The 24200-nt window shown below is 36.1% G+C and overlaps 1 protein-coding gene across 4 annotated transcripts in view; it reads left to right on the top strand.

Moving 5' to 3' along the window:
* The window catches only part of NBAS (NBAS subunit of NRZ tethering complex), a 188347-nt gene that overhangs the window by 42608 nt on the left and 121539 nt on the right, over positions 1 to 24200 (top strand). For all 4 annotated transcript variants that reach the window (XM_066994950.1, XM_048071263.2, XM_013172651.3 and 1 more), the window contains exons 22-32: positions 7598 to 7681; positions 8168 to 8321; positions 10351 to 10536; positions 11465 to 11638; positions 12595 to 12728; positions 13439 to 13501; positions 14027 to 14149; positions 15609 to 15711; positions 18041 to 18264; positions 20887 to 20999; positions 21333 to 21446. In XM_066994950.1, coding sequence (XP_066851051.1) covers positions 7598 to 7681; positions 8168 to 8321; positions 10351 to 10536; positions 11465 to 11638; positions 12595 to 12728; positions 13439 to 13501; positions 14027 to 14149; positions 15609 to 15711; positions 18041 to 18264; positions 20887 to 20999; positions 21333 to 21446 — 1472 coding nt within the window. The remainder of the gene's footprint in view (positions 1 to 7597; positions 7682 to 8167; positions 8322 to 10350; positions 10537 to 11464; positions 11639 to 12594; positions 12729 to 13438; positions 13502 to 14026; positions 14150 to 15608; positions 15712 to 18040; positions 18265 to 20886; positions 21000 to 21332; positions 21447 to 24200) is intronic.

Here is a 24200-nt window from a genome sequence, read left to right as displayed (position 1 = left end):
GAACTGGAGCAAGTTCAGAAGAGGGACATCAAGATGTTTGGGGATCTTAAAGGCTGGGTACGTTCAGCTGGGAGAGGGTCTCAGGGTTGCCCAGCAGCAATTTTCTAATGCTTTACTCTACAGGATGTGGGCTGAACTGTGGCTGTTTGTTTCTAGACTTTCTTGTTTCTAGACGATTTTCTTTTTCGTTCTGGTGTGTTTGTGCCTAACTTGTCCTACTTTCATCTGCCATGATGCATGCTGTTTTGCATTCATACTCCTGAACTGTACCTCAACTTGGCTTCTGTGTTATTCTCTGAAATTATATTGCTGTTATTGTCTTGTTTGTAGCCGTTTTTTTACAAAGTTTAGGATCAAATTTCTTCCACAAACATTTATTATGCGCTTTATAAATTTACAGTTCTAAAGAAGTATTTTCACTATGAGGTGGCAGACTGGGACTTCAGCTGTGTCTGTAAAGTAGCCCATTTTGATTTTGTGAAAGCTGTTGCCTCACAATTTCAGTTGTATATATCAAGGAAAAACACCACCACTGCCACCACCACCACCAAAAAACCAAACACAGCAAGCTTCTAAAGTGTGGTTGAATAGTGTTGATTGACATTTCTGATTTTTAGATTATTCAGTCCAGGTTGCTTTAGGGGGAAAAAGTTTCTTCTCTTTCCAGATTGTATAAGAGGATAACCAAATCATTAAAAAATAAATTGATTTGTTTATGCAAAATCAGATGGCACGTTTTTCTCTGGTGGCAGAATTGCTTCAAAAGACCTGTCACTGAAACGTGCACGGTAGGAATTCTGAAGTGTAGCTAACCGTGGCAGCCAAAAGCTGCTGGGATACCTTTTCCACTATTTAATGTGGATCAGTTTTCCCAAAATGTTTGATGCTTTTGGCACTTTGTTTTAGGCACTAGCTGTGCTTCACTGCTGCTTAATTTTTCACATCATATGGATACTCTGAAAATGAAATGCCTCTCTCTCTGCCTACTGCTTTTGTGTCACGTAATATGTTGAGTAATGGGAAACCTAAAAATACCCGTGATCGATTCTGTAGTTGCATCTGCTAATTCATTACTAAACTACCCCATGTCTTCATGCAGTATGAAAAACACAAATGCATACATATCATAGCTGTTTCAGACAATGTATCTGGGATGCATTTCTTACTGTATTTCATCTGCAGTTCTAGAATAATTATAATATCATAAAATTTTCAGAGCCATAAGAATTGCAGAGCAACAGAAACTGGAATTGATTTTCCCATTGAAAACAGGGAATGTATGAAATTTAACGAGCAAATACTAGATTCTGCACCTGGATTTATGGACAGACTAGGGAATGAGAGACTGGAGAGCAGCCCTACAAAAAGATCTGAGGGCTTTGGTCAATGGCAAGATGAATCAGAGTCAACAGTGAGCCATGGCTGCTAAAAGGTGCCAACCGTGCCCTGGGGTTCATCAGGCACAGCACTGCCAGCTGGTTGAGGGAAGGGATTGTCCTGCTCCTCTCTGTGCTGGTGCAGTCTCACTTCCAGTACTGTGTGCAGTTTAGGCCATCACAATATAAGAAAGACATAAAACTATTGGAGTGTCCAAAGGAGAGCTGTGAAGGTGGCAAAGGGTCTGGAGAGGAAGATGTAAGAGGAGAAGCAGAGGTCCCTTGGTTTGTTCAGCCCAGAGGACAGCAGGCTGAGGGAAGGCCTCATGGCAGCCTGCAGCTCCCTCACAAGGGGAGCAGAGAGGCAGGCGCTGAGCTCTGCTCTCTGGGGACAGCGACAGGACCCGAGGGAACGGCATGGAGCTGGGACAGGGGAGGGTCAGGATGGTTGTTAGAAGGATCTTCACAGAGAGTGGTTGGGCACTGGGACAGGCTCCCCAGGGCAGTGATCACGGCACTGAGCCTGATGAAGTTCAAGAAGTGTTTGGACAACATTCTCGGAAACATGGTCTGATTTTTGTGTGGTCCTGTGTGGAGCCAGGAGTTGGACTCGATGATCCTTGTGGGTCCCTTCCAACATGGGATATTCTGTGATTCCATGATTGCTTTCTGAGAAGACAGGCTTTGGCCAAATGAGTTTCTGAGTTAAACTGAAAAAGAGTACTTTATAAAATTTCCCTTGCAGATCCTGTATTATTTAGCCTACTTTTGATGCCTTCATATCTGTAAATAGTGGGATTATAGAAATAATTTTAATATGAAGTCTAAACTGCTTTACAGTGTACATACAGTAAAATACGAAAGCTGTTAATTCTGGTAAGCGTACAAGTGTCACCAGGGGTAAAAGAATATTTGAAGGTTCAGTGTTTTATATTGCTTATCACAAAACATATTGGAGATTATTTAAAAATAAAATTTAATAAAATCAGAATCAAGTACATTCTTCAAACAATTTTTGAGTGGATAACAAAACCATTTGACGGAAATACTACCTTATTTTGCTGTTCAGCATCTTTCCTATATAGCTTTTCTCTTAACGTATCAGTCAGTACTTGTTAAATGCATTATGTTCTATTCAGTATGTAACATGTAAGCTTTCAAATACAAAATTAGTATTTTCTCTTTTTTTTCAGGCAATGAGAGATAAATTTAAAAAAGGCAAAGATTCATCTGCTCCCCAAATATTTTGAAGAAAAAAATCCACTCTTTTAAAAATGTACATGTCTTTCAGCAAAAATATACTGTTTCATAAGTGTGTTGGGGTGAACTGATGTTTGTTTTCCAGTCTGGATCAATTTGCCCAGTTTTACAAAGGAAAACTAAAATAAATGAAATCCTTGGCTGAAAGAATCTCAGACAGTTCCCCTGAATGAAATGCTTGAAAGAAAGAAGAAGGGAAAAAAAAAACAACTAACCAAACAAACACAAAGTTGCCATTGGCAATAGAAAGAATTGTCCTTGGAGAGAAAAATAATCTGCAGGTTTGAATGAATGCAGTTGGTAAGGCACAGAAGCTACAATAGCATGGGCCTCTTTTATCAAAGCAAAGAATGCGAAGAGTTGGCAACCCAATGCAAACAATAGAGTGGAAAGAGCAATAAAGGAAAAATCAGCTCTTTTTGCAGAAATAGAGTTGAATACCTCCCTCGTTTGTCAATTTCCTGAGCACTAATCATATTTACTCTAATGTTAAAAAGAAACACAACCAAAAATAGACGGGGGAGGCGAGGATGGGAGAAACAGTTGCTGAGAGAAGAAGAAAAAAGGCTCTACAAAAAGAAACTCCTAGGTAATCTTTGTGTGGAGTTGGGTATGTTGCACCTGATAAATTTCTTTTAATTGGAAAAGGACACCTGCCTTAGTGACTATAGAGATCTGTTCCAGCATCTGGAATTTCAGGTGCCCACTCTGTTTTTAAGTACAGTCTTTGACCTCTGTGGAATTTCAGTTTCTAGATCAAAGCTGTAAAATTGCGTAGCATAGGCGGAGAGCCTGATGAATGCTGGATGCAGTAGCATAGACTGTGTGTTCCCCATACAGCAAGCTACTTGTGCATGCTGAATTTCCTTCCAGACCAGGCAGGCTTATGTATTCTGTGCGGTAGTTCTGATGTGTTCCAGTGGTGCTAGGTTTGCTGCATCTGTATTGTAAACAAAATAACGGTAGAAAAATGGAAACCCTGCCTCTTAGCATATACTTACTTACGTTCCTATCTCTTCCTCTTCTCAGTCTCATTTGCATTCAGTGCTTTTGGGTTTGCAGAATGCTGTGGTGTTTTAATGCCTGAAATCTTTCTAAACTTACTGTTTCTCAACTGATAGCAGTTACTATTCCAGAGTTACTCATATCTGCATGTGTTGTTGTAGTTACTGATACAGGTTTTTTTTTTTCTGGGGGGGGGAAGAGGGGAATCTATGCTAAAACATAACAATCAGTTAAGAAAAAGAAAAAGCCTTGTGATAAGTGTTGAGATTAAAAAAAAAACACAAAAAAACACAATTAAAGAACTGTATTTTTTTTGAGTTTGTGAAATGCTTAGGTACCTTGATCTATCCTTTGCTAGTGGCAAGACTGCTTTATTTCAGTCCTTGTGTTACAATGAGATTTTCTAAACTCTTCAGAATGAGGAGAGAAAGCAAGGAAGGGAGAATGCAGTCAAATAGGGGGCAGGAGGGTGTTGAGAATTTTTCAGAATTGTTGAGGAGGTGACTGAAATAAGCAGTTAGCCCCGTGTGTGTGCGCTTTGTGAATTTAGCTTGGAAAGAAACATGTCTGTTAAAACTGTTTTTTTTATAATTGCTTAATTCTACTAGGATAAGATAATTTACAGTTACGTATTTTTTTTAATGTTGTTTTCTTTAAGCATTTAGAGAACATAGGTGCTGATTGCTGTTTGCTTCTTGGTGAGAATGCTAAAAATCTGAAATTACTTTCTCAATGTATTCCTATGATGAACCTGAATACTTTTAAAATGGCAAATCAAGCCAGAACAGAAAATAGTTTTGAAAGAATTTTTGGTCGCTTTTACATACACCTGACTCAAAGTATTTAACTTTTTCTGCTGTGAGAAGGGGAAAAAGATGGAATAAAAGTTTCCACTCAAGATTGCACTGCATGATGATTTTTTCATATAAATCAAAAAGTCTACTCTTCAGTATTTTGTGGTGAAGTCTCCGAATAAGCTTTTATGAAAAACTTTTGAAGTAAGCTTATAGAACTTCTTGAATTGATGTGTATGGGCAACTGTAGGTTTCAGTCCTGCAAAAACCCTTTGGCGAAACATGAGATTGGTCTTGCTAGATTGGGCTAGAAGGCAAATGGCCAATAGGCAATGTGAAAGGGGAGGGAAAAAAAAAAGTGGTATGGGCAAGCACATTGCCACATTTACCAGAAGTTTCTGAAGAAACTTTAATATATGGCTCAAATATTCCTGAACTAGGTATTTTCTAGACATATAACAGACTTTATGATACTTTATTCTAAGACTTTATATTTGTGAAACCAAGTACTCATTTTTTTATCCTCTACTGGGCAGTAGGTAGTTAAGAGCTTACATGTACATGGTATAGAGTAGTATCTACTCTTTTTCATTTTGAATGAGGCCCTGCTAGTCTTGTCGATACTTGCGATGTTGTAGGAAGTAAAAACAGTGAAATGCCATCTTCTATTTAAGTGACATGGAAAAAGTAAGCAACTTCGTTAAAAAAAAATTAAATTAGCACATTGGTTGTTTTCTTTCCTCCAGCACTTCTCAATCTGCTCAGGCTTTCATAAAAGGAATGATCACGCATTTCTTACCCGTGGTCATTCAAATAGTTTGTCTCTGCACTTTACCACTTTTTCTGTATCACATCCTTTTCAGTAGGGAGGCCGAATTGTACATTGCTTCCTCACTTGATGGATTTTGGAGGTAAGGCGAAGGGAAACAGGAATTGTCAAAGGGAAAAGTCTGGGAATAGTAATAGAGTGAGATCTTCCTCAGCAAGTTGCTATTTTATTTCTTCACATCTCATATTGAGGGATAGCAGCAGCATACTTAGCCCTCAAAAAGTCAGAATTTTGAGAAGCCTTTGCACTACAATTCTTGGAGGCAGAACAACAGTTACAGTATTAGTACATGTAGCAAAGTTTGGGAGAAAAGGTTGTCTATAACATGAAATCAGAGCTGCTGTCCAGAAATCTCCTCTTGTTGTTTTGCAAGGGTAGTTGTAATACTTGGGGTTAGAGTTGTCTATGGCTGAAGGATAGCTGGTATTAGACCTTAGGTGACAATTTTGCAGGGAAAGCTGCAAAACAGCTTCTCAATGGCTTCTAAAATGCAAATCTTGTGTGTTTTCTGCTGTCTTTCCCCCCGCCTTAATAAGCTGTGTTAAGACAGAAAACACAACCCAGCCTGAAACATCTTCCCAAACCTACTGGGAAGTGGACAGAAAAATGTTACTAGAGAGCTTATGAAAAGTAGTAGTCTTGGACAGTGAAATTTTGTACAATTTCCTTATCTGTTTAATGGGACATAGGAAAGGAGAGCATTATTGGTTACAATAGAAAGACCTGCTCATACAGTCTTGCTTTTATATTTTGGAAGGGAATGTTATCACACTTTGGCTTTTCTTTTCTTTGATGTTTCAGCTTAGGTGACCTTGTTCTCTACAAACTGTGCCTTCCATAATAACGTTCTCATGTGTGCCTTATTCATTTAGTTTATGAACCCTGTTTTAAATATTAATATTTAATTAAAGCAAAATTTGTTATTGAAGACATTAAAAAACACCTGAAGTATGTGCATGTTTTCTGATACGATGCATTTTTCTGATTTAAAACATAATTGTGGAGGCCTTTGTCCAAGTTCACATGGCTGAGCTAGAGTTGAAATGGAGATGTTACTAAGTCTAAGACAGAAGAATTAGCTGTTTTCCATCTTTTTACCTCTTCTCTTTTCACTTTAGCAGCCTGCAGGCCAATTTATTGCTCTACTTCTACTGCATGTATCACGTGGAAGGTTGGAATCACAACGGATAAAACACAGAATATTATTGTGCATAAAGTAGAGAAAGGAAGGATGGGCGACCTTGGAAAAATGCTTGTGTATGCAGGGAAGGGCAGTTAGATGCTTTGTTAAACATCTATATATGCATTTAGTGACTTGCTAACTGAGATGGAGTTAGTGGTTTATATTTTTTTGTTTTGATTCTTACGTTGTGAAATTGATTTGTGTATTGGAAAATTTTCTTTTTAAGCTACTGTATTACTACACTGCTCTGCAGTGGCGGAGAAGGCTATCAGTTAACTTGTAAATAAGGATTGTCCATGCAGTTTTACTATTTCTTTCTATTATCAGGGTCAGGAGAAAATGAATGAGATTTAAAATAGCTCATTACTCCAGTGTGCTGAGACTTTAATGCCTTTGCTTTGTATGTATTTTGTTTCTTATTTCTACAAGTGCCGGAGCCTATAAGGTTCTTCCCTTTCTCCTTAGTTTATGTTCCGCATGTCTCAGCATGGTTTTCTCAGGTTTCATGCTGCTTAAACAACTAGCCTACAATAGCAAGCCATAACTAATCGTTCTAGTAATAACTTGTGTTGTTCTTAATCTCTGTCTCAAATGGACTTTTTTCTTCAACCTCAGTATGTAGAAAATGTTTGTCTGCGGGTGTTAGTAGTCAGAAAACCATGTTAAACTTAATTGAGAAGATCAGTACAGCAGGGCATATCTTGTTTTGGTTCAATACGAGGATTTGTGTTAAAATTTGGAAAATTACTTTTTTTTTAAACTGTGAAGATTGTAGGTTTTCACACATTCAGTCTTCCGTGGTAGTGTATGAAGTCAGGATACTAACCATGAAGTGGTAAAGATTCTATTGTAGTGACTTTCTTCTTTTAAAGACATGATCAGTCAGAAGATGATACTGAATTTTTTAGTGTACCTTAAATGGTATAGGTAGAATATATTTGTACAGATAATATCCTACAGGTGAAATAGTACTTGTATAGCTGCATTAAGAAGTGATAAATTTAGGGAACGGGCACTGTAATCGAATGACATGCTTATCATGAATTCACTGAAATACTTGCATGTGCTTTGTATTCCATTAATTGAATGTCATCACTTTTTTTCATTCTTTTTTTTTAATAAATTTGCATTCCATTTTCTGTTATACCAGTTACAAGCAGGGAGCATTGAAAATTGTTCCTTGGAATGAACAGAAACATCGTGAAGAAGACTGGTGCGAAAAAACAGAATGCAGGTAAGTTAGAATGCAGTAAATAGTAAGACTAATTTCTCACTTTCGTGCACACTAGTTGTTTTGAGGTTTCTTAATGAGATTGGAAGACCAAGCAGTCTTTCACGTTACACTGTTAAGTTCACTGTGATTTTGTGAAGAGTATCTTACTGGAAGTTGTAAACTGTAACATTATCATAGCAGTATTAATGTAACTGCCTTTTTGTGGAAATAACAGATGGAAAGCACGAATTAGGCATACCTGTGTCTTTAGTAGAGAGGAATCTATCTTTTGTGATCCGTCTTACGTTTGGTATGTCCAGTTAGTTACTTTGCTGATAAAAATAAATACTGGGATTGGCATTTTGAGTCCCCTCAAATTACAGGTACAATGATGGGTTGATTTGTACTGTTCTTCAGAATGACCTAAAGTTTTACGAAGAAGACTAATGTGAAAAAATATGAGTAAATGTATGCTTATACTTAAACATACTTTTTTTTTTTTTTAAGGATGATTGTTGAACCAACTTTACAAGATGAAGGCGAATTTCTCTATGAAACACAACCAGAGTTACTGAAGTACAGGACTACTGAACTTTCAGTAGAGCTTGTGACTGATTGGTATTTGAGCAGAGCACAGGAAATTGAAAAATATTCCATGCAGGTGAGAATAGCAGCGAGGATATGATGATGGCTGTTTCAGGCTGATCAGTATTCTTCAGTAGAAGCCTATCTTAATGGGTATTAATGGGATGCTTTTTCCCAAGTACTTTAGGGTACTCGTGATTGCTCTGAAGTTCAGTCAGGTAAATAATTAATCCATAGGAATGAACAGGAAGCCTGTAGATTCCTTTTCACTTGACTTACCATAGCAGACAACCCTTGTAGTCAAAGCAATCTGCTTACCATTGCGTCTTGTGTTTGTAATTAAGTAAAGGGAGGAAATGTTGTGAATGTGTATCAGGAAACATGGTTTATGGTGTCACATAGTATTAGGTCGTATACCAATATGTGGCATTCAGAAATGTCACTGTCAAATGCTAATTACTGAGAGCAGCCCTGAGAAGGACCTGGGGGTGTTGGTTGACAAGACGCTCAACATGAGCCAGCAGTGCAGGGTTCCAGCCCAGAAAGACAACTGCATCCTGAGCTGCATCAAAAGCAGCATGGCCAGCAGGTCGAGGGACGTGATTCTCCCCTTCTACTCTGCTTTCGTGAGACTCTACCTAGAGTGTTTGGCTTTGAGGCGCCCAGCACAAGAAGGATGTGGACATACTAGAACGAGTCCATAGGAGGGCCACGAGGATGATCAAGGGTCTGGAGCATCTCTCCTATGAAGACAGGCTGAGGAGAATTGGGGTGGTTCAGCCTGGAGAAGAGAAGGCTCCAGGGAGACCTTACAGCAGCCTTCCAGTACCTAAAGGGGGCTACAGGAAACCTGGGGAGGGACTCTATTGGGGGTATAGTAATAGGACAAGGGATAATCATTTTAAACTGAAAAAACTGTAGATTTAGGTTAGACGTTAGGAAGAAATTCTTCACTATGAGGGTGGTGAGGCACTGGCACAGGTTGCCCAGAGAAGCTGTGGATGCCCCATCCCTGGAGGTGTTCAAGGCCAGGTTGGATGGGGCTTTGAGCAACCTGGTCTAGTGGGAAGTGTCCCTGCCTATGCTAGGGTGATTGGAACTAGGGGATGTTTAAGGTCCCTTCCAACCCAAACCATTCTACGATTCTATGTAGTACTGTCACAATTGCTTCTTGGCAGGTGTATTGTATGGTTGTGGAACTATCAGGCAGCTTATTTCTGCATTATTATTTTCTTCATTTTTAAAAATGTGTGAAGTTCTGTGTGGTAAAGATAAGCAGTGCAAATAGAGCTCGTGCTCTGTTATTTTATTGCTTCTCAAGCCCATCTAGCTGCATGAAAAGAAGGTTGGATGGAAGTATCAATATAGGTTAGTTCTGGTCTAGTTCTTTCATTTTTCAAATTTGCAGTTTTTCAGGCATCTTTAATCTTAATTCCCTGTGATTAACAGCCTATCAGTAGCTATGGAAATAAAAGCAACTTCCAAGGATCAATTAAATTAATAACATAAATGAGATTGTGCTCTACTGTTCCAGACTTATGTCTGCCTCGCTGGATATGTACAGTCAATATTGCGTTCTTAGAAATCAAAGCAGAATCTTTCACATAAAGGTATCTTAAGTCACTGACTGATTATATTCTGTGGAATGAAATGCACTAATTAAAGTCAGTAATTCGTGGACAGCTAGAAAAGTCACATTACACACAGATATACGCATAACTTCAGTCAGTTAACTGATAAATTTAGTTTCAAGCAATCCTTTATAATGCATGGAGAGAGATGAGGTGCCCTATTTCTGTATGACCTACAGAAGGAATCAAAAAAGGTATTTTTCTAGTTTATGTGCATCTGTAGGGCACACCTGGGCCAAAAGGCTTATAATAGCATCATCCACCAAGGGTAAGCATTTTATTTGGTCTTTATAAAGCTGAGAACAGCAATCCATATAGAAATAGGCAACAAAAACTTCTAGGAATATAGAATCCCCTATTGAGCAAGGGGAACAAGGAAAGGAGATAGTTACACAAACAGGACACAGACTGGACTTTTGAAGCTGTTTTTTGGCAAACAATTGCACAACAGGGTTTTTTTTAATTATTTTTCAGGTGGACTGTGCTCTGTCCCTTGTTCGTCTTGGCATGGAGAGGAATATCCCTGGTCTGCAGGTGCTTTGTGACAATCTGATCACTCTTGAGACAGTAGTTTATGAGACTGATGGTGATCGAACTTTAACTTTAAAGGAACTAGTAGAGATGAAGGACATTGAAAAGCTGAGACTGTTGATGAAAAACGTAAGTATTTTGTACAGATCACTCAGTATACCTTGATTTCCAGTAGTTCAAGTTACACTAGAATCCCATGTGTTTAAAGAGAGTGCTAAGGGCTGACATTTTTCTAATGAACCTCCACCTTTAATTCAACACGAATCTAACACTTAGTGGTTTTTTTGTTCATTTTCTTTAAAAAAAAAGTGTCAATGGTTTAGTTTTCTTAAAAACTTGTTCCTCTATCCTAGGCACAGGATCAAACATTAATAAATCTATTAAAAGTTAAAGCTTGTTAAAGCTGTGAATTGCTTTTTCATTGTCCCTTTCTATAGGATCTTCAATGTAGCTGTCAGTGATGCTGGAGATAGGCATTAAATGTTTTCTTTGGATGTTTTTTGATATCTGTAAATGTTGGCAAAAAATTCTTAATATTTGCCTCTGCAGCACGTGTGGTTTTCATCTGTGTATTCAGCCTGTGCATGGCATTTCAGAATAGGTGAAGTCGCATCTTTTTGGAAAGGCTGGAAAATACCTACAAATAGAACAGGGGTCTGAAATAGTTAAAGAATGTGTAAGCTCTAGAGGAGCTCATGTAGCTATTCTTAAATACTGACAGTAATACTAGTTTGATGGGGATGCAAGCCAGTCTTCCATTCGTCCTGAAACTGTAGGAAAAGGAGGAGAGCTTGGCATTTGTCAGCTAATGGGCTTTACTCATGTACAGCTTGGTCTTCTCACACCATTGTTATCAGTAAGATGATGAATTGTTTCAGTACTTCATGACGCAGTACCCTGTGCAGCAGTGGCTTCAGCTGTATTTTGTGATAGGTGGAGATACTGTTTCAGTTTTGTTGACCAAAATGTTCTGTGTTTTTTTTTTGTTCATTTGTTTTGGGAAACAAAACTGACTTTGTTCTTTTTTCCAATCCATGTAACTCATTGTGCTTTACAGTCCTCTGATGAAAAATATGTGAAGAATGTTTATCAGTGGATGATCCCTTTTCTCCACCGCTGTGAAAATCAGTCCCCTGGTCTGGCAAATTCACTCTTTAAAGAATATTTAGTAACATTAGCAAAGGAAGACCTGACTCTGCCTCTGAAGATTTTTCAGAGTTCAAAACCTGCTGTAAGTATAGAATCCTGATGACTTTACTGGTTTCTTGGGAAATTCTTGTACTGAAGAGGTGAACTCAAAACTAGGATTAGTACATTTTCTAGAGGAGATAGATCATCTCTATGCTCTTTCTCTTCTTTTTGGACTCAACATTTGTTGCGTTTTAGAAAGCATTAATCAAAAGTGTCCTTGATGAAACTGTCAAGCTAATGTAATTACTCTTTTGACCTACTAGAGCTAAAAGTTATTGTAAAGGCTCTTGAAGTAATTTCCTGGTGATGTTTAAAATAATTTTTTGGCATAAGCGTTTCTTAAAAATTGGGTATGAGAGAGTTTTATGTTTTCACTAAGATTTTTTTCCTAATGAATTTTACTAGCAGTAGATTTCAGATGATTTCCCCCTGCAACCCTTTTTCTCTTTCCCCAGCAAATGGAAAGAATACAGTGGGAGCCACAGAGAACAGTTGAGTGAGCAAGGGTGGAAGTTACGTTGTCATCATTTCAAGCTGCTTGTACAATTTAAAAAATTATTTTAGTGCATATACCATATATTTTTGCATACTTTTGAACATTCTAAGTGTCTGGGCAGAAATCAACCAGTGAAGGAAAAACACATCTTTTATATGTTGCTGCTGTTGTACATGTTAAACAGATCTGACAAATGTTTGCAGCAGTTCCCTTCTTCTGACCTGTACCCTCTCTACCTCTTAGATTCAAGCAGCGTATAATGAAATAATGAAGGACCAGCGTTATTTCAGATATCTGCACTGTGGGAGACTAGCTGGGTTATGTTTTAGATCTTGTAACTTCAAAAGGAACTTCACTAAGTTGTTGTCTAGGACTTACTGATTACAACCAGGAGACGATTTATTTACTTAGAGTAGGTATTTTCTATATTCAGAAGAAACTTAACTGCTTAATTAGAAACAAAAAATTACATACAGTGGAATGCTTTCTTTTCCTGTTAGTGTCAGCAAAAAATTATACCTGAGCAAGACCAGCTTATGATTACAGCATTGGAATGTATTTATAGTTGTGAACGAGATGACCAGCTTGCTCTCTGTTACGATATTTTGGAATGCCTTCCACAAAGAGGATATGGGTAAGCATTTTCAGCTAGTTATTTGTAAATATTTTAGATATTAAATGTTGTTGTGAAGTAATACTTTAATAATAATTGCTACATCCTTAGAGGGTATGTAATTTTACTGGAATATTCTGTTCCTATCTGGATTGTATTGGCCGTATGTATATACCTATGTGTGTGTGCTCTGTATGTCTACTAGTAAATAATGTAACAATACATGATTTAAAGCAGTGCAGACCAAAGCTCCTTCTGTATTAGTTCTTTAGGCTTTTATATTTTGGTGAATTGAGACCAAATGATAATGTTATCTTACTAGTCTTGCTGGTCTTGTTACAATTAGTGATGTCTTGCACTTACAGTCATATTGCTACTTATCAGCATGTGAGAAAGGTTGTCATATGGAAGACCTGTATGAAAGACAGGTAATTGTCGAGGAAATGAAGGTATGAGGAGATACAGGGTATTCTCCCAGTTTCTTTGACATGTAGGAAGTGGAGATCCGGTGAAAAGTCTAAGGATGTTATTTCTGGAGACTGAGGGACTCTTTCAATTTTAGTTATCCTTCTAGTAAGAAGCCGGCAGTTTTAATCTTTTCAAGCAAAGATGTGTATTTGATTCTCATCAAGGAATGTTTCAAACTTTGTACTGCTTATCTTGGTATATTCTTTTTACATAGACATGAAGATATTAAAATCTTTTTTTTTTTTTCTTGTATATCTTTGCAGGCCTGAAACAGATATAACTAACACTCTTCATGATGCGGTAGATGAACTGGAACAAATTCTGAGGTATTTGATTTTGCCAACGTAATGTATTCTGAAATATGTCACTGGGTATAGCCAAAAACCTTATTACGGCAAAAAAAAAAAAAAAAGAAGGCAGCAAGAATATTTATTTTGTTTTTAGAGATGTCAACATGGTCATCTGTAAGATGTTTATATACAGAACTTTAAACTTTTGAGTGGTTTTTGATGTTTGAATATTATAAAAATACACAAACAGTTTGCTTGGAATAAGTTTTTCTGGAGGGGTAGGAAGGTTATTTCTAAAATATCTGGGGATTTTTTTTTTTTTATTGTAACGTACTGTAATACTTTGGTGAAAAAATGAAAGCTGTGAAGATATTTCATCACATTGTGTTGTGCATTAGCCCTGCAGTTTTTTTTAAGTAAATAGTGTTACTGTGGCTGATCAGACTTTACGCTGTTTGTTTGCATTTGCAATGCATTGTTTGATAACAGCTATAAGACTGCAGCAGCAGAGGTAGTTGTGCAGCTGTACAGAAATGAAAAATATTTACCATTTATTTGCAGTGTGTCAGAGCTGTTGGAGAAGCATGGACTTCAGAAACCTGTTTCCTTTGTGAAAGACACAAAAGACAATGCCGAGGAGGCACGGAAACTGATGATTAGGCTGACAAGGCACACAGGTCGCAAGTTAGTATTCAGAGGGGAACTGGAGATAAAGGGGGTTGTGACAGTAAGGGGAACAGTGCTTAATTTCAGGGAGTGTACCTAACTGTTTTTTTTTATGATAGGGAACTGTGCTGTTTAAATTGAACACAGAGTACATAAAACACATTTGTTAAACTGGTGATTAACATGATTAGTGTTTTTGCTGCATTCTCCACATATGAAAATGTCTGTCTTGCTTCAGACTTGTTTCAGTGTGTTTGTGTTCAAGTAAACAAGCCTAAAAGGTTTGCTGGCTGCTGCAAAACACAGCAAAATGATGGACAGTAAAGTTAACGTGTTGTAAATGATGTTCTTAAAGACCTATTTAATTGTATGGAAAGTGTAGGATTTGTAATTTTTTTTTGTTTTGCTTTCTCAGGAGCTGTTGTAACAGGGTAATTTATTGCTTTTATGTATTGATTATACCTCTTATTTTCAGTATAATTTTTACATTTTTCTGTATAAGAACTACCCTATTTAACTGGTCTTCTAAGTGTGCATAAATTATTACACAGCTCTTGGCATAAACAGACAAAAAGAATGAATCCTGGTTAAAACAGCCATCACTGTTTTTTTTCCTGCTTGAACATGCACAATGTTTCATTGGTGGTGATAGGGTAGTACTTAGCTTGGGCATGCTGAAAGCTTTTTAAGACTTTTAGAAATCTTTTTTTAGAAAGATCAAGTCATTGCCTCTGTAGGAAAAATGTTGATATTTCTACTTCCTTGTAGAGACACTTTGCTTTGTAAAAGTGAAAGCTAATATCACTTGAGAAAATCACTACTAGCTGAAATAGTTTGTGTAGCTGAAAGCACTGATTTTTCAATCTTAAGGTAATGTCCAAAAACCTTCACAGTGTTTTTATTAGTAAAAGTTTTGATGGTACACAGGAAATTTTGTAGGAAATATTGTGTTTAACAAAGACCCATGATTCCAGAGGGTCAAGAAGCTCAATACTATTCTAATTTTAGGAAAAACAACTGCAGTGCTGTTGTCCTACAATTGCACAAAGTCGGTTAGTCCTTTGAGTTGGCCTACAGTAAACAGCACTTCAGTGATCCTCAGCTGATGTTTCAAACTTCTTTTTACCCTGTTGCGGTTGAGTCAGCGGGAAGATAGCACTTCGAGCTTTCTGATGTTTGTTGGAAGTTACCAAAACTAACTGGGGGATTTTGATAAAGATTTCTAAAGATCCCTATCTTACTCCACAGAACAGCAAAAACAGTTTGGTTACTAGATTATTGTCAAACAATTTTAACCCACATACATTGTTTAAATTAATATTAAAAGTCTTCAGTCTTCATAAATCAATTCAGTCCAATTAAGGATTGAAATAGCTTTTGAGAAAGCATATATTTTGTGATGAAATTGTAGTATTATCTACTGCTTTTCTTTACGTTTATTGAGAAGCAGAATATTTAATTTTGAAAATGTTTGTAGGCAACCATCAGTCAGTGAGACACAATGGAAGGAATTGCTCCAGGATATGTTAGAAATGCAGCAGAAAGTATACACATGCTTACAATCAGATACTTGCTATGAGGTGAGTTTTATATTTTCTCATTGATTTATGTCCCAAGTAAGCTACAAATTCTCATTTCATATTGTTGCTTACAAATGTAAATACATTTTCATGTGTTATTACTTGTTCGTCTACTGTTTTTTTTATGGTATTTTTAGTCTGTGCAAACTTCCTGTGTTAATACATTTAATCAAAAGCCCCTCTAATAAATATCCTGTTAAATATCTTTTACTAGAATTGTTTCTGTTTTCTAAATTGTGTCAACTTTTTGAACCTTCGTAATGTTATTTACAGATGCGTTTACAAATACTTTAATGGAAAGTAAGCAGTCTTTAGCTAAAAGTTATTTTCAAGTAATCATTTCTTAAACACAAAGTTCTAGTTTGTTAATATCACCCAAGACCCATGTATAATTTGGGGCTTTTTACTCTATGCAATTGAAGTAAAATACCATGAGAAGGGAAATCTAATTTCTTTAAGGGGAAAGAAAAAAAAACCACAACAAAACACAAACCCACAAACCTGCCATGTACATAAACCCCAAAACTATGTCATTGTTATTTGCAAAGAACGAGAGCTATTAGACTGATGTAGAATTTTCTATGGAATGTACCGTTTATTTCCATTTTTGCTTCACTGTACTGGTTTATTACAGAAACAGTTCCATACCCACTAAAATCTGTTTAAATCTTGGCATCTTTTAAGTTTAATACAAGTTTTTTTTATTACAGTTTTCAGATTTAATTGCTTATGGCTGCCAATCTGATTAGCCCTTGGGAAGAGTTTTTGAAGCAAATTAGAAAGAAATAATGAAGGAAAAAAGCAAACGGGGTTTAACCTATACATAAAATTTGACTCTTTCTCTGCAGTTTGAACTTTGAAGTTGTACCAAGATCTGCGATGTATTTGACGTTCATGGTTTCGTGATAGGCTAAGGCTTAGTGTACTTAGAATTTTGAAGTGCATTAAAAAATAGAGTAATACAGCACACTGAAAGTGAAAATATTAGCTTTTCCTTTGCCATGATCTTAATGTAATTTTTTAATAATTTTTTTAACCTCTGGACCATATGATTAAAAAAAGGACAACGAAAGTTTTCTCAAAAATGATCTAGGATATTGAAAATGCTTTGAAATGTAGTGTTATATGCTATTATACTTTGATAACTTCAAAACGGAGAAATTGATTGGGCAGTAAGGGTTTGCTATCACATTGAAGTTTGTATTGGCATCTGTTAGCATGATGATTATTATATTTTACTTGTATGCAGAATGAGCCCTGTCCTCTTGAAGAAGAATTTAATATCTAAAAATCTTGAGGTAAATTGTTGTATGTATGTGAATGTTAAGGAAGAAGGAGGATCAACTCTCGATGACTTGCATTTAGATCATTCATCTGCATGTTGAATTGCTAGGGAAATAACTTGTAAAAAGTGTTGGGGAATCTAACACTAGATTAAGTAAGCCATTTCTATCTCTGGCAATTTTAATTTCCAAGATTGAAATTTTAATAATTACTTTGCATCTTTCGATGTTCCTTGAGGATTAAATGGAAGCTGATCCAAATTGTATAATATTTATAAAGCACTGAACTATGTTCCTTTGGTGTTCAAATGTAGAGCATGAGATGGCTTGGTGATGTTCATCATAGCGAAGAAATACTTTAATTTGTTAGGAATTTAAAAACCTTTGGCAAAGGCCATATTGTTGCAGCTGCAGTATTTTCTGAAATGACTAAGTACATATGTTGCTATTCATTAGAACTATATTGAGCACTTTTTAAAAAAAAATAAAAATCATAAGGAACTGAGATTGAGCCTCTTACAGTGGGCAAAACTTTGACATAAAATTAAATGTTTTGTGGCAGATATAGCAGCGTATTAATATATATGTTATTTGAAGATAGTCTTGATTCAAAATTAAAGACAAGTTATATACTCAGTTCTAAATACTTTGAGTTTCTTCTGGAGTATAGTTCTTGTATGTTTTCAGTGTCCTAATACTGAACTGCCTTTTCAGCTACTTGCATCCCATTAACACCTCAGAACATAGGTGTAAATTTCTGATCTCATATTTTCTGAACTCATACTGTAAATAGGCAGTTAATGAGCTTTTTTTTTTTTTTATCTTGCAGGAAGTAGAACTAACTAGATAATAGTTATTTTTAGCTTTATTTAAAAAACATAACTTCTACCAAGGAGAATATTCACACAATTTATTTTCTGCTTGGACTGAATGTATTCTTTGGGCTTCAAAGATGCTTTTATTCAAAGGGGTTGGTTCCATACAATGAAAATATGCTTACTTGAAGTTGTTGCTACAGATTATTAAATTACCATTCTTCCTTTTAGATATTCACAGAAAGTCTTTTATGCTCAAGCAGTATAGACAATATCCATCTGGCTGGGCAAATGATGCATTGCAGTATTTGGTCAGTGGATCAACCAGTTTCATCAAAAGGGAAGCCACAGTACAGAGTCAGCTACATGAGAAGTATCGAACTAGTTCTGGCTGCTGGCAGAGAATATTTCAATTCTTCAACCAGTCTGACTGATAGCTGTATGGATTTGGCCAGGTATATTTACAATTATCATATATGTAAATACATACTTCTCTTTCAGTTGAAACTTGACACTTGTTTTCTCTGTTCTCTTTGTGTAAAGTTATGTGGTAAATGGAAACAGTATCTTTGGCTTCTGTAAGATTCCCCCCCACACATACACACCTTGCTTTGTGTGTGTACACCGTTTCTGTCCCTTGGTTGCTGGAATGATCTGTTACAGAATTCAGGTTGAAGAAGAAACATGCAGGTCTCACCAAGGATAAAAATTTTGTGTGTCACTGGAACCTTTTCCATGTTACAGCATTGAACTGCAGTTGTGGCCGCCAGTTACTACTGCAATGGAAAATTGCATTTTGTGGATTCTTTAATTTCTTTTATATTGGTCTTCCCCTATTCTGAGACTTCCTCTGAGGCTATGTGTATTTCTGTGTTACATTGGTATCGGTTGGTAGCCAGATGAATATGAGCCAGCAGTGTGCTCAGGGGGCCAAGAAGTCTAACAGCTTGTATCAGAAATAGCATGGCCAGCGGGGCTAGGGAAGTGATTGTCCCTCTGTACTTGGCTCTGGTGAGGCTGCACCTTGAATACTTTAAGTTTTGGGCCCCGCACTACGAGAAGGACATTGAGGTGTTGGACTGTGCCCAGAGAAGGGCATATGAAGTTGGTGAAGGTTCTAGAAAACAAGTTTTATGAGAAGTGGCAGAAGGAGCTGGGGTTGTTTAGCTTGGAGAAGAGAAGGCTCTGGGGAGACCTTACTGTACTTTACAATTACCCGAAAGGAAGTTATAACAAGGTAGGGATAGGGCTGTTCTCCAAAGCACCAAGCGATAAGACAAGGTGAAATGGCTTCAAGTTGCACCAGGGGAGGTGTAGGTTGGATATTAGGAGAAATTTCTTTACTGAAAGGGTTGTGCGGCATTGGAATAGGCTAAAAGTTGGACTAGGTGATCTTTTAGATCTTCTTAGATGGTCTTTTCCAACCTGAAAGATTTTATGATTCTGTGATCAAGAAATAATCCAAACAGTTCTTTAGAAAGGAATTCAGGCACAGAGCTTTCTATGAAGAGACTGCAGCGCTTATAGTTTTACATGTAGAGGTTGCAGTGTGGGTGTTCGTTCTTGTGTTAATTTAGGTATGGAAGTATTTAGCAATGTGAATGCAAATAGGTAAAATGGTCAAATATTACCTGTGTCAAAGCTTGATGCCTTGGCTTATCCTAAATATTTTAAATAAAGGTATGTCTTAATATTGATAGCCTTTCCCTTTTATTCTAGAAATTTGCTTTTTCATTGTTCTTGTTGTTTCACGTTAATCCAAATGAGTTTCACTTTTTCCTTGAGGCACTTATTTAAAACATACAAACACATAACCAAAGAAAAATATTTATATTTTATTTACTAAGGTAGATGTGTCTTTTAAATACTACTTTCCCTTTGACATAAGTACATTTAACCTAGTAATTGCAAGAGAGATTAAAGTATTTTTCTTCCCCTCAAGATATAAATTCATCTTCTTGACCTTCAATGATATTTATGTATGCGTGTTAGCACATTTTGGGGAGATCTTCAGCAAACCAGCCTTTAACCAAGTAAGGCAGTCAAATAGTTTGTAACTAGTTATCCTTTTCCATATTAGGAAGTTTTCCTCAGTAGAACATTGCTTTATAGATTGACCAATCACGTATTTTCCATTAAGATTTAAAAGAATGTTTTTGCTGTTTACCTTGAGTTAGAGGGTTATGTTCTATATAACTTAATCAGAAAGTGACAGAAAATGCATTTTTTCCTATTCATTCACAGCGTGTGCTCCCTCCCATCCCAAATGGACACACGTGAGCACATGCACACACATAAGTAAAGGCATTATTGCCTTAGGTCAAAGTTGGAAGGCATTCACTTTCACAGTATCAATTATATAATGCTAGCTCTATTTATACATTTTTGTTGAAAACCATTTTTACTTAAACATGTATTACTAAAAACTACATATGAACATAGTATACCAGTGAAAGTTTTAAATAAAAGATGATTATGTCCATATAATATTCATAAAATACATGCATATTTTATTTAAAGTTTTATTTAAAGTTACATAGTAATAATAATTGCATAAAGTCATTCATCTTCAGAATAATGTTGTATGTTTATTTGTATCAGCTTTGTTCTCATTATCTGAATCTAGCTGAGGAAGCTGAATTTGTGACAAAGGACCTTAAATTTCGTTTCCAATCAACATTTTACTTTTATCTTCTGGGATATGACAAAGCTGAAACCCAGTAATGGTTATGAAATATTTCCCTAAGTAATTATGTATGTAAATACATATGTCTCAAATGTCTTTCATTCATTAAATCAGTTACAACTCTAAATTCAAGACGATTTAGGCATTGTTCTTATTAAAAATAGGTGAAAGAGTATCGCTATCCAAGAGTAGAATTTGTTTAAAATGTTTAATTGGCCATAACATAGTGCCAAATATTTATAATGTGCAGGACCAGCAAGTATTTTGACATTTCATAAGCACAGCAAGTTACTCTTTTTTACTCAAGAATGCAGGGGTTGTCTCTTCCCAGAAATTTAGAATTTGAATTTATTCAACTGCTTTTACAAAAATTTGTTTCCTTCCTACCTAGGTCCTGTCTGCAACTTATTGTAGACTGTCCAAGTGCTATTCAGGAGGAGCTAGATCTCATTCGTGCTCTTGGCTACCTTGAAGAATTTGGTGTGAAAATTTTACCATTGCAAGGTACTGCGTATTTTTATTCTTTATTTGATTGCTTGAATCACGTGCAAAAATGTGAATGGGAAATAATTTGTTATTTTGTGAGTGTTGCATGAGTAAAATAAAGGGTCCCTCCAAACAGCTTCCAGACACATACCTTAAAATAATTAAAATAAATAAATACAGGTGATGTGTGGTAAGATGTCTGTGATTGTGGCTGGATATGTTCTACTGTTATTTAACTTTCTGTTTATAGATATACTTCCAAGCTCTCTTTCTTTGTCTACACTGTTGAACAAGAAATACGGCCGTGAGATTCATTTATACAGTCTTTAACACTGGTTCTTCTTCCAACAGTGCGTTTGTGTTCAGATCGACTCAGTCTCATCAAGGACTGTCTTTCTCAGTTGTCAACAAACTATAAGCAGTCTGCTAAGCTCCTGGGACTTGCAAATTTGCTGAGGGTTGCAGGTAAGCTGTTAGAAGGCACTGAGCTGCAATAAAACATAGATTTGTGTTATGCTCTAGGACGTTTGAGCTGATCATTAGAATGTGTTTTCAAGGATACCACTAGAAAGTAATCTCGAAAAGCAGTCATTGGGTCAGAATGGAATATTTTACATTAATGAAATATTTTACCTTCAAGCTGTTCTTGAAGACAGCTTTTCTGACCTTCTGTTAATACCTAAGAAAAGCCTTGTCTCATATAGATTTTGAGTAAAAGCTCGTTTCAGACTAGAGGAGTTGCAGGTGAGAATATTTTGTTCTATAGACAACTGGCAGTACTAAAATTCCAGTAAACCTTCTTGAGTCTGTCAAATAAAGTAGTTTGATTTAATAATAGTCCCATTTAAGTTGGAGGAAAAAAGTCATCTCTGTCTGTCTAACAATTGAAATTTATACATTTGTTTATGCTGTGTGTATATTCTTTGTGCACTAAAGCTAATGTGTTAGCTTAATATTCATTTGAGAAGCTGAACATCTTGAAGGATTAAATCTTTAGTATACTATCTTTTTTTTTAATGACTTACTGTTCCATTTGTTCATTTTTCTAAGGTTTTTTATTTCCTGTATTTTGGGAATCTTAGCAGTGACAATCATTGCATAGTATTATATATAGGGAGGGTTGGGTGTGATATTATTAGAGATATAGAAGTTAGGACTTTGATCTCCTCTGATAACTGGGTCCTAAAGAAAGAAATCAGTGGAAACATAATTGTTCCTCTATGGTAAGCTCCTGCAGTGGAGCCCTACTACTTGAAGGATGGTACAGGGGAGGGCATAGTACCGTATTAAGTAGTTGGATCCAATTTATGTAATTGTTCATTTTACATGCAGATCTCTTGTTCTGTGGAAAAATTAGAAAGACAATCAGAACTTTTCTTTGTTTGTTACTTGTAAGACTTTTAGAAAAAAAAAATCTCCATAGTGATTCATAAGACAAGATTACTGTACAACTCTTCCCTTCTCGTGTCTTCTTCTACCCATGTCAGGTTAGAGTCTGTTAATTTATCCTCTAAATATGTTGGGTTCTTTAGACTAATGCAGCTGTTTTCTGTTTTACCTTCTTTTTGAATCTAAATGATTCTCTCCTGTATGAGAGAAAGAAAGCAAAATCCAGTGTGATTCTATGAAGCTTAAAAGCACAAGTTATTTTGTCCAGTAGTGTTAGTGTTTTAGTCACGGATTAGCACCTCCTGTGCCCTGGTATGCATCTTTGAATATGGAATAAACTTGTAGCTCCCATCTCCAGAGGCCGAAGGATGAGGGACAACATAAATTAAGTAGAGAACTTTAGGGAGTACATGTAGTGCTTGTTGAGATGGCAATGCCTGTGTGCCAGCTTTCCTTTTCATTGTTGTCTCAGTAAGTTTCTAAATGATTATAAAGTTTTATAAAAGATTTAAAGCCAGATGACAAAATAGACCCTGATTATCTCTGGACTGGAAAAAAATAGAAGCTGAATGTGTGAGGTGGTTAATTTTGACTCAGGTAAATGGTTTAAAAACTACTACTGATGTTACAGATTACGTATTTATTCTACAAGTATTGGGTTATCTGACTTTAATGCTGATGGTTTTTCTTGTACTAAGTATGGAATTGTACTGGTAAGTGTATATTTCAGGAATTCATCTTGGTAAGGAAAAAGCTGCTTTGACAACTTGATTTTCTTGAGTCCATGAGTTGATTTTCTTGAGTTCCATGCTTTTATTTTTTTTTTATAGAGTAGCATTTCTTTGAAAGCAAAAATAGCAAGAAAACGTTTCTTGTAGTGACTTTCTGTGATGGTAGGTGTGGGTGTATTTTTTTGTGTAGTGTTGGTTTAGTTTTGTTTTAAATAAGTAGTTTTATGCTTCTGTGATTAGAAAACATTTCACTGTTTCTGAGGAGTGACTAGTCATACTACTTATCTAGAAATATTCTTTTCTATACAGGATATTAATTTATAAGCAAGACAAGGATTCAGCATGAGACTGGCAAAGTTGTGATTGTTATCTGAACTTATTTCTTCTATGACATAGGCTGTGGAAAACATTGGTTTCTTTCATTTTAAGAAATTCAATATTTCTTTAATCTTTTTTTAGTTTTCCTGAGATGTGAAAGCCATAAACTGCATACCACTGTTATTGCAGAGATGTTGTGCTTGGTATTCCATCCCATTGACTGGTATCCAGAAGAGGGTCAAAAGCTTTCAATAAGCATACAGAGGATACGTGACTGTCATCGTTATATAAAAACTCTTGCATACAAATGCAGTATTTTTCCATCATATTAAAGAAAGAGGTAGAGCTTCGCTCTACAGTCCTCTATTGCTGCCGTACGTATCTTCAGTGAGCACTGGAACAGATAACTTGACATAGGGTTGAAGGCTGCATATGATTTTAATGGCTAGGCTAATAATCTCCTTAAAAACTGATATTAAGTAGAATGCTGACATAGCCTTACTCATAATCCGCAAATGAAGATACTCTTAAAATTTAATAGGCAGTATAAAAATTAAATAAAGCAAGACATTTAAAAAGGGCATTTCTGTATCTTTCAATTCATAATTTCAGTTTTACTGAGTTGAAGACTTACTTTACGACTTTAGCTGTAAGAATGATAACACCCATTAATATTATTCTATAAATCAGTTTGTTGCCAAAAAAGCAGTTTGCACGCACACAGATTTTAAGATTTGTGAACAAAATCCTAAGCCTTTGTTGCAGTTTTAAGACACCAGGT

The sequence above is a fragment of the Anser cygnoides genome, chromosome 3 (assembly GCF_040182565.1).
Source record: "Anser cygnoides isolate HZ-2024a breed goose chromosome 3, Taihu_goose_T2T_genome, whole genome shotgun sequence".
NCBI lineage: Eukaryota > Metazoa > Chordata > Aves > Anseriformes > Anatidae > Anser > Anser cygnoides.
The sequence above is the reverse complement of the archived record's forward strand: the minus strand, read 5'-3'. Positions and strand labels throughout refer to the sequence as shown.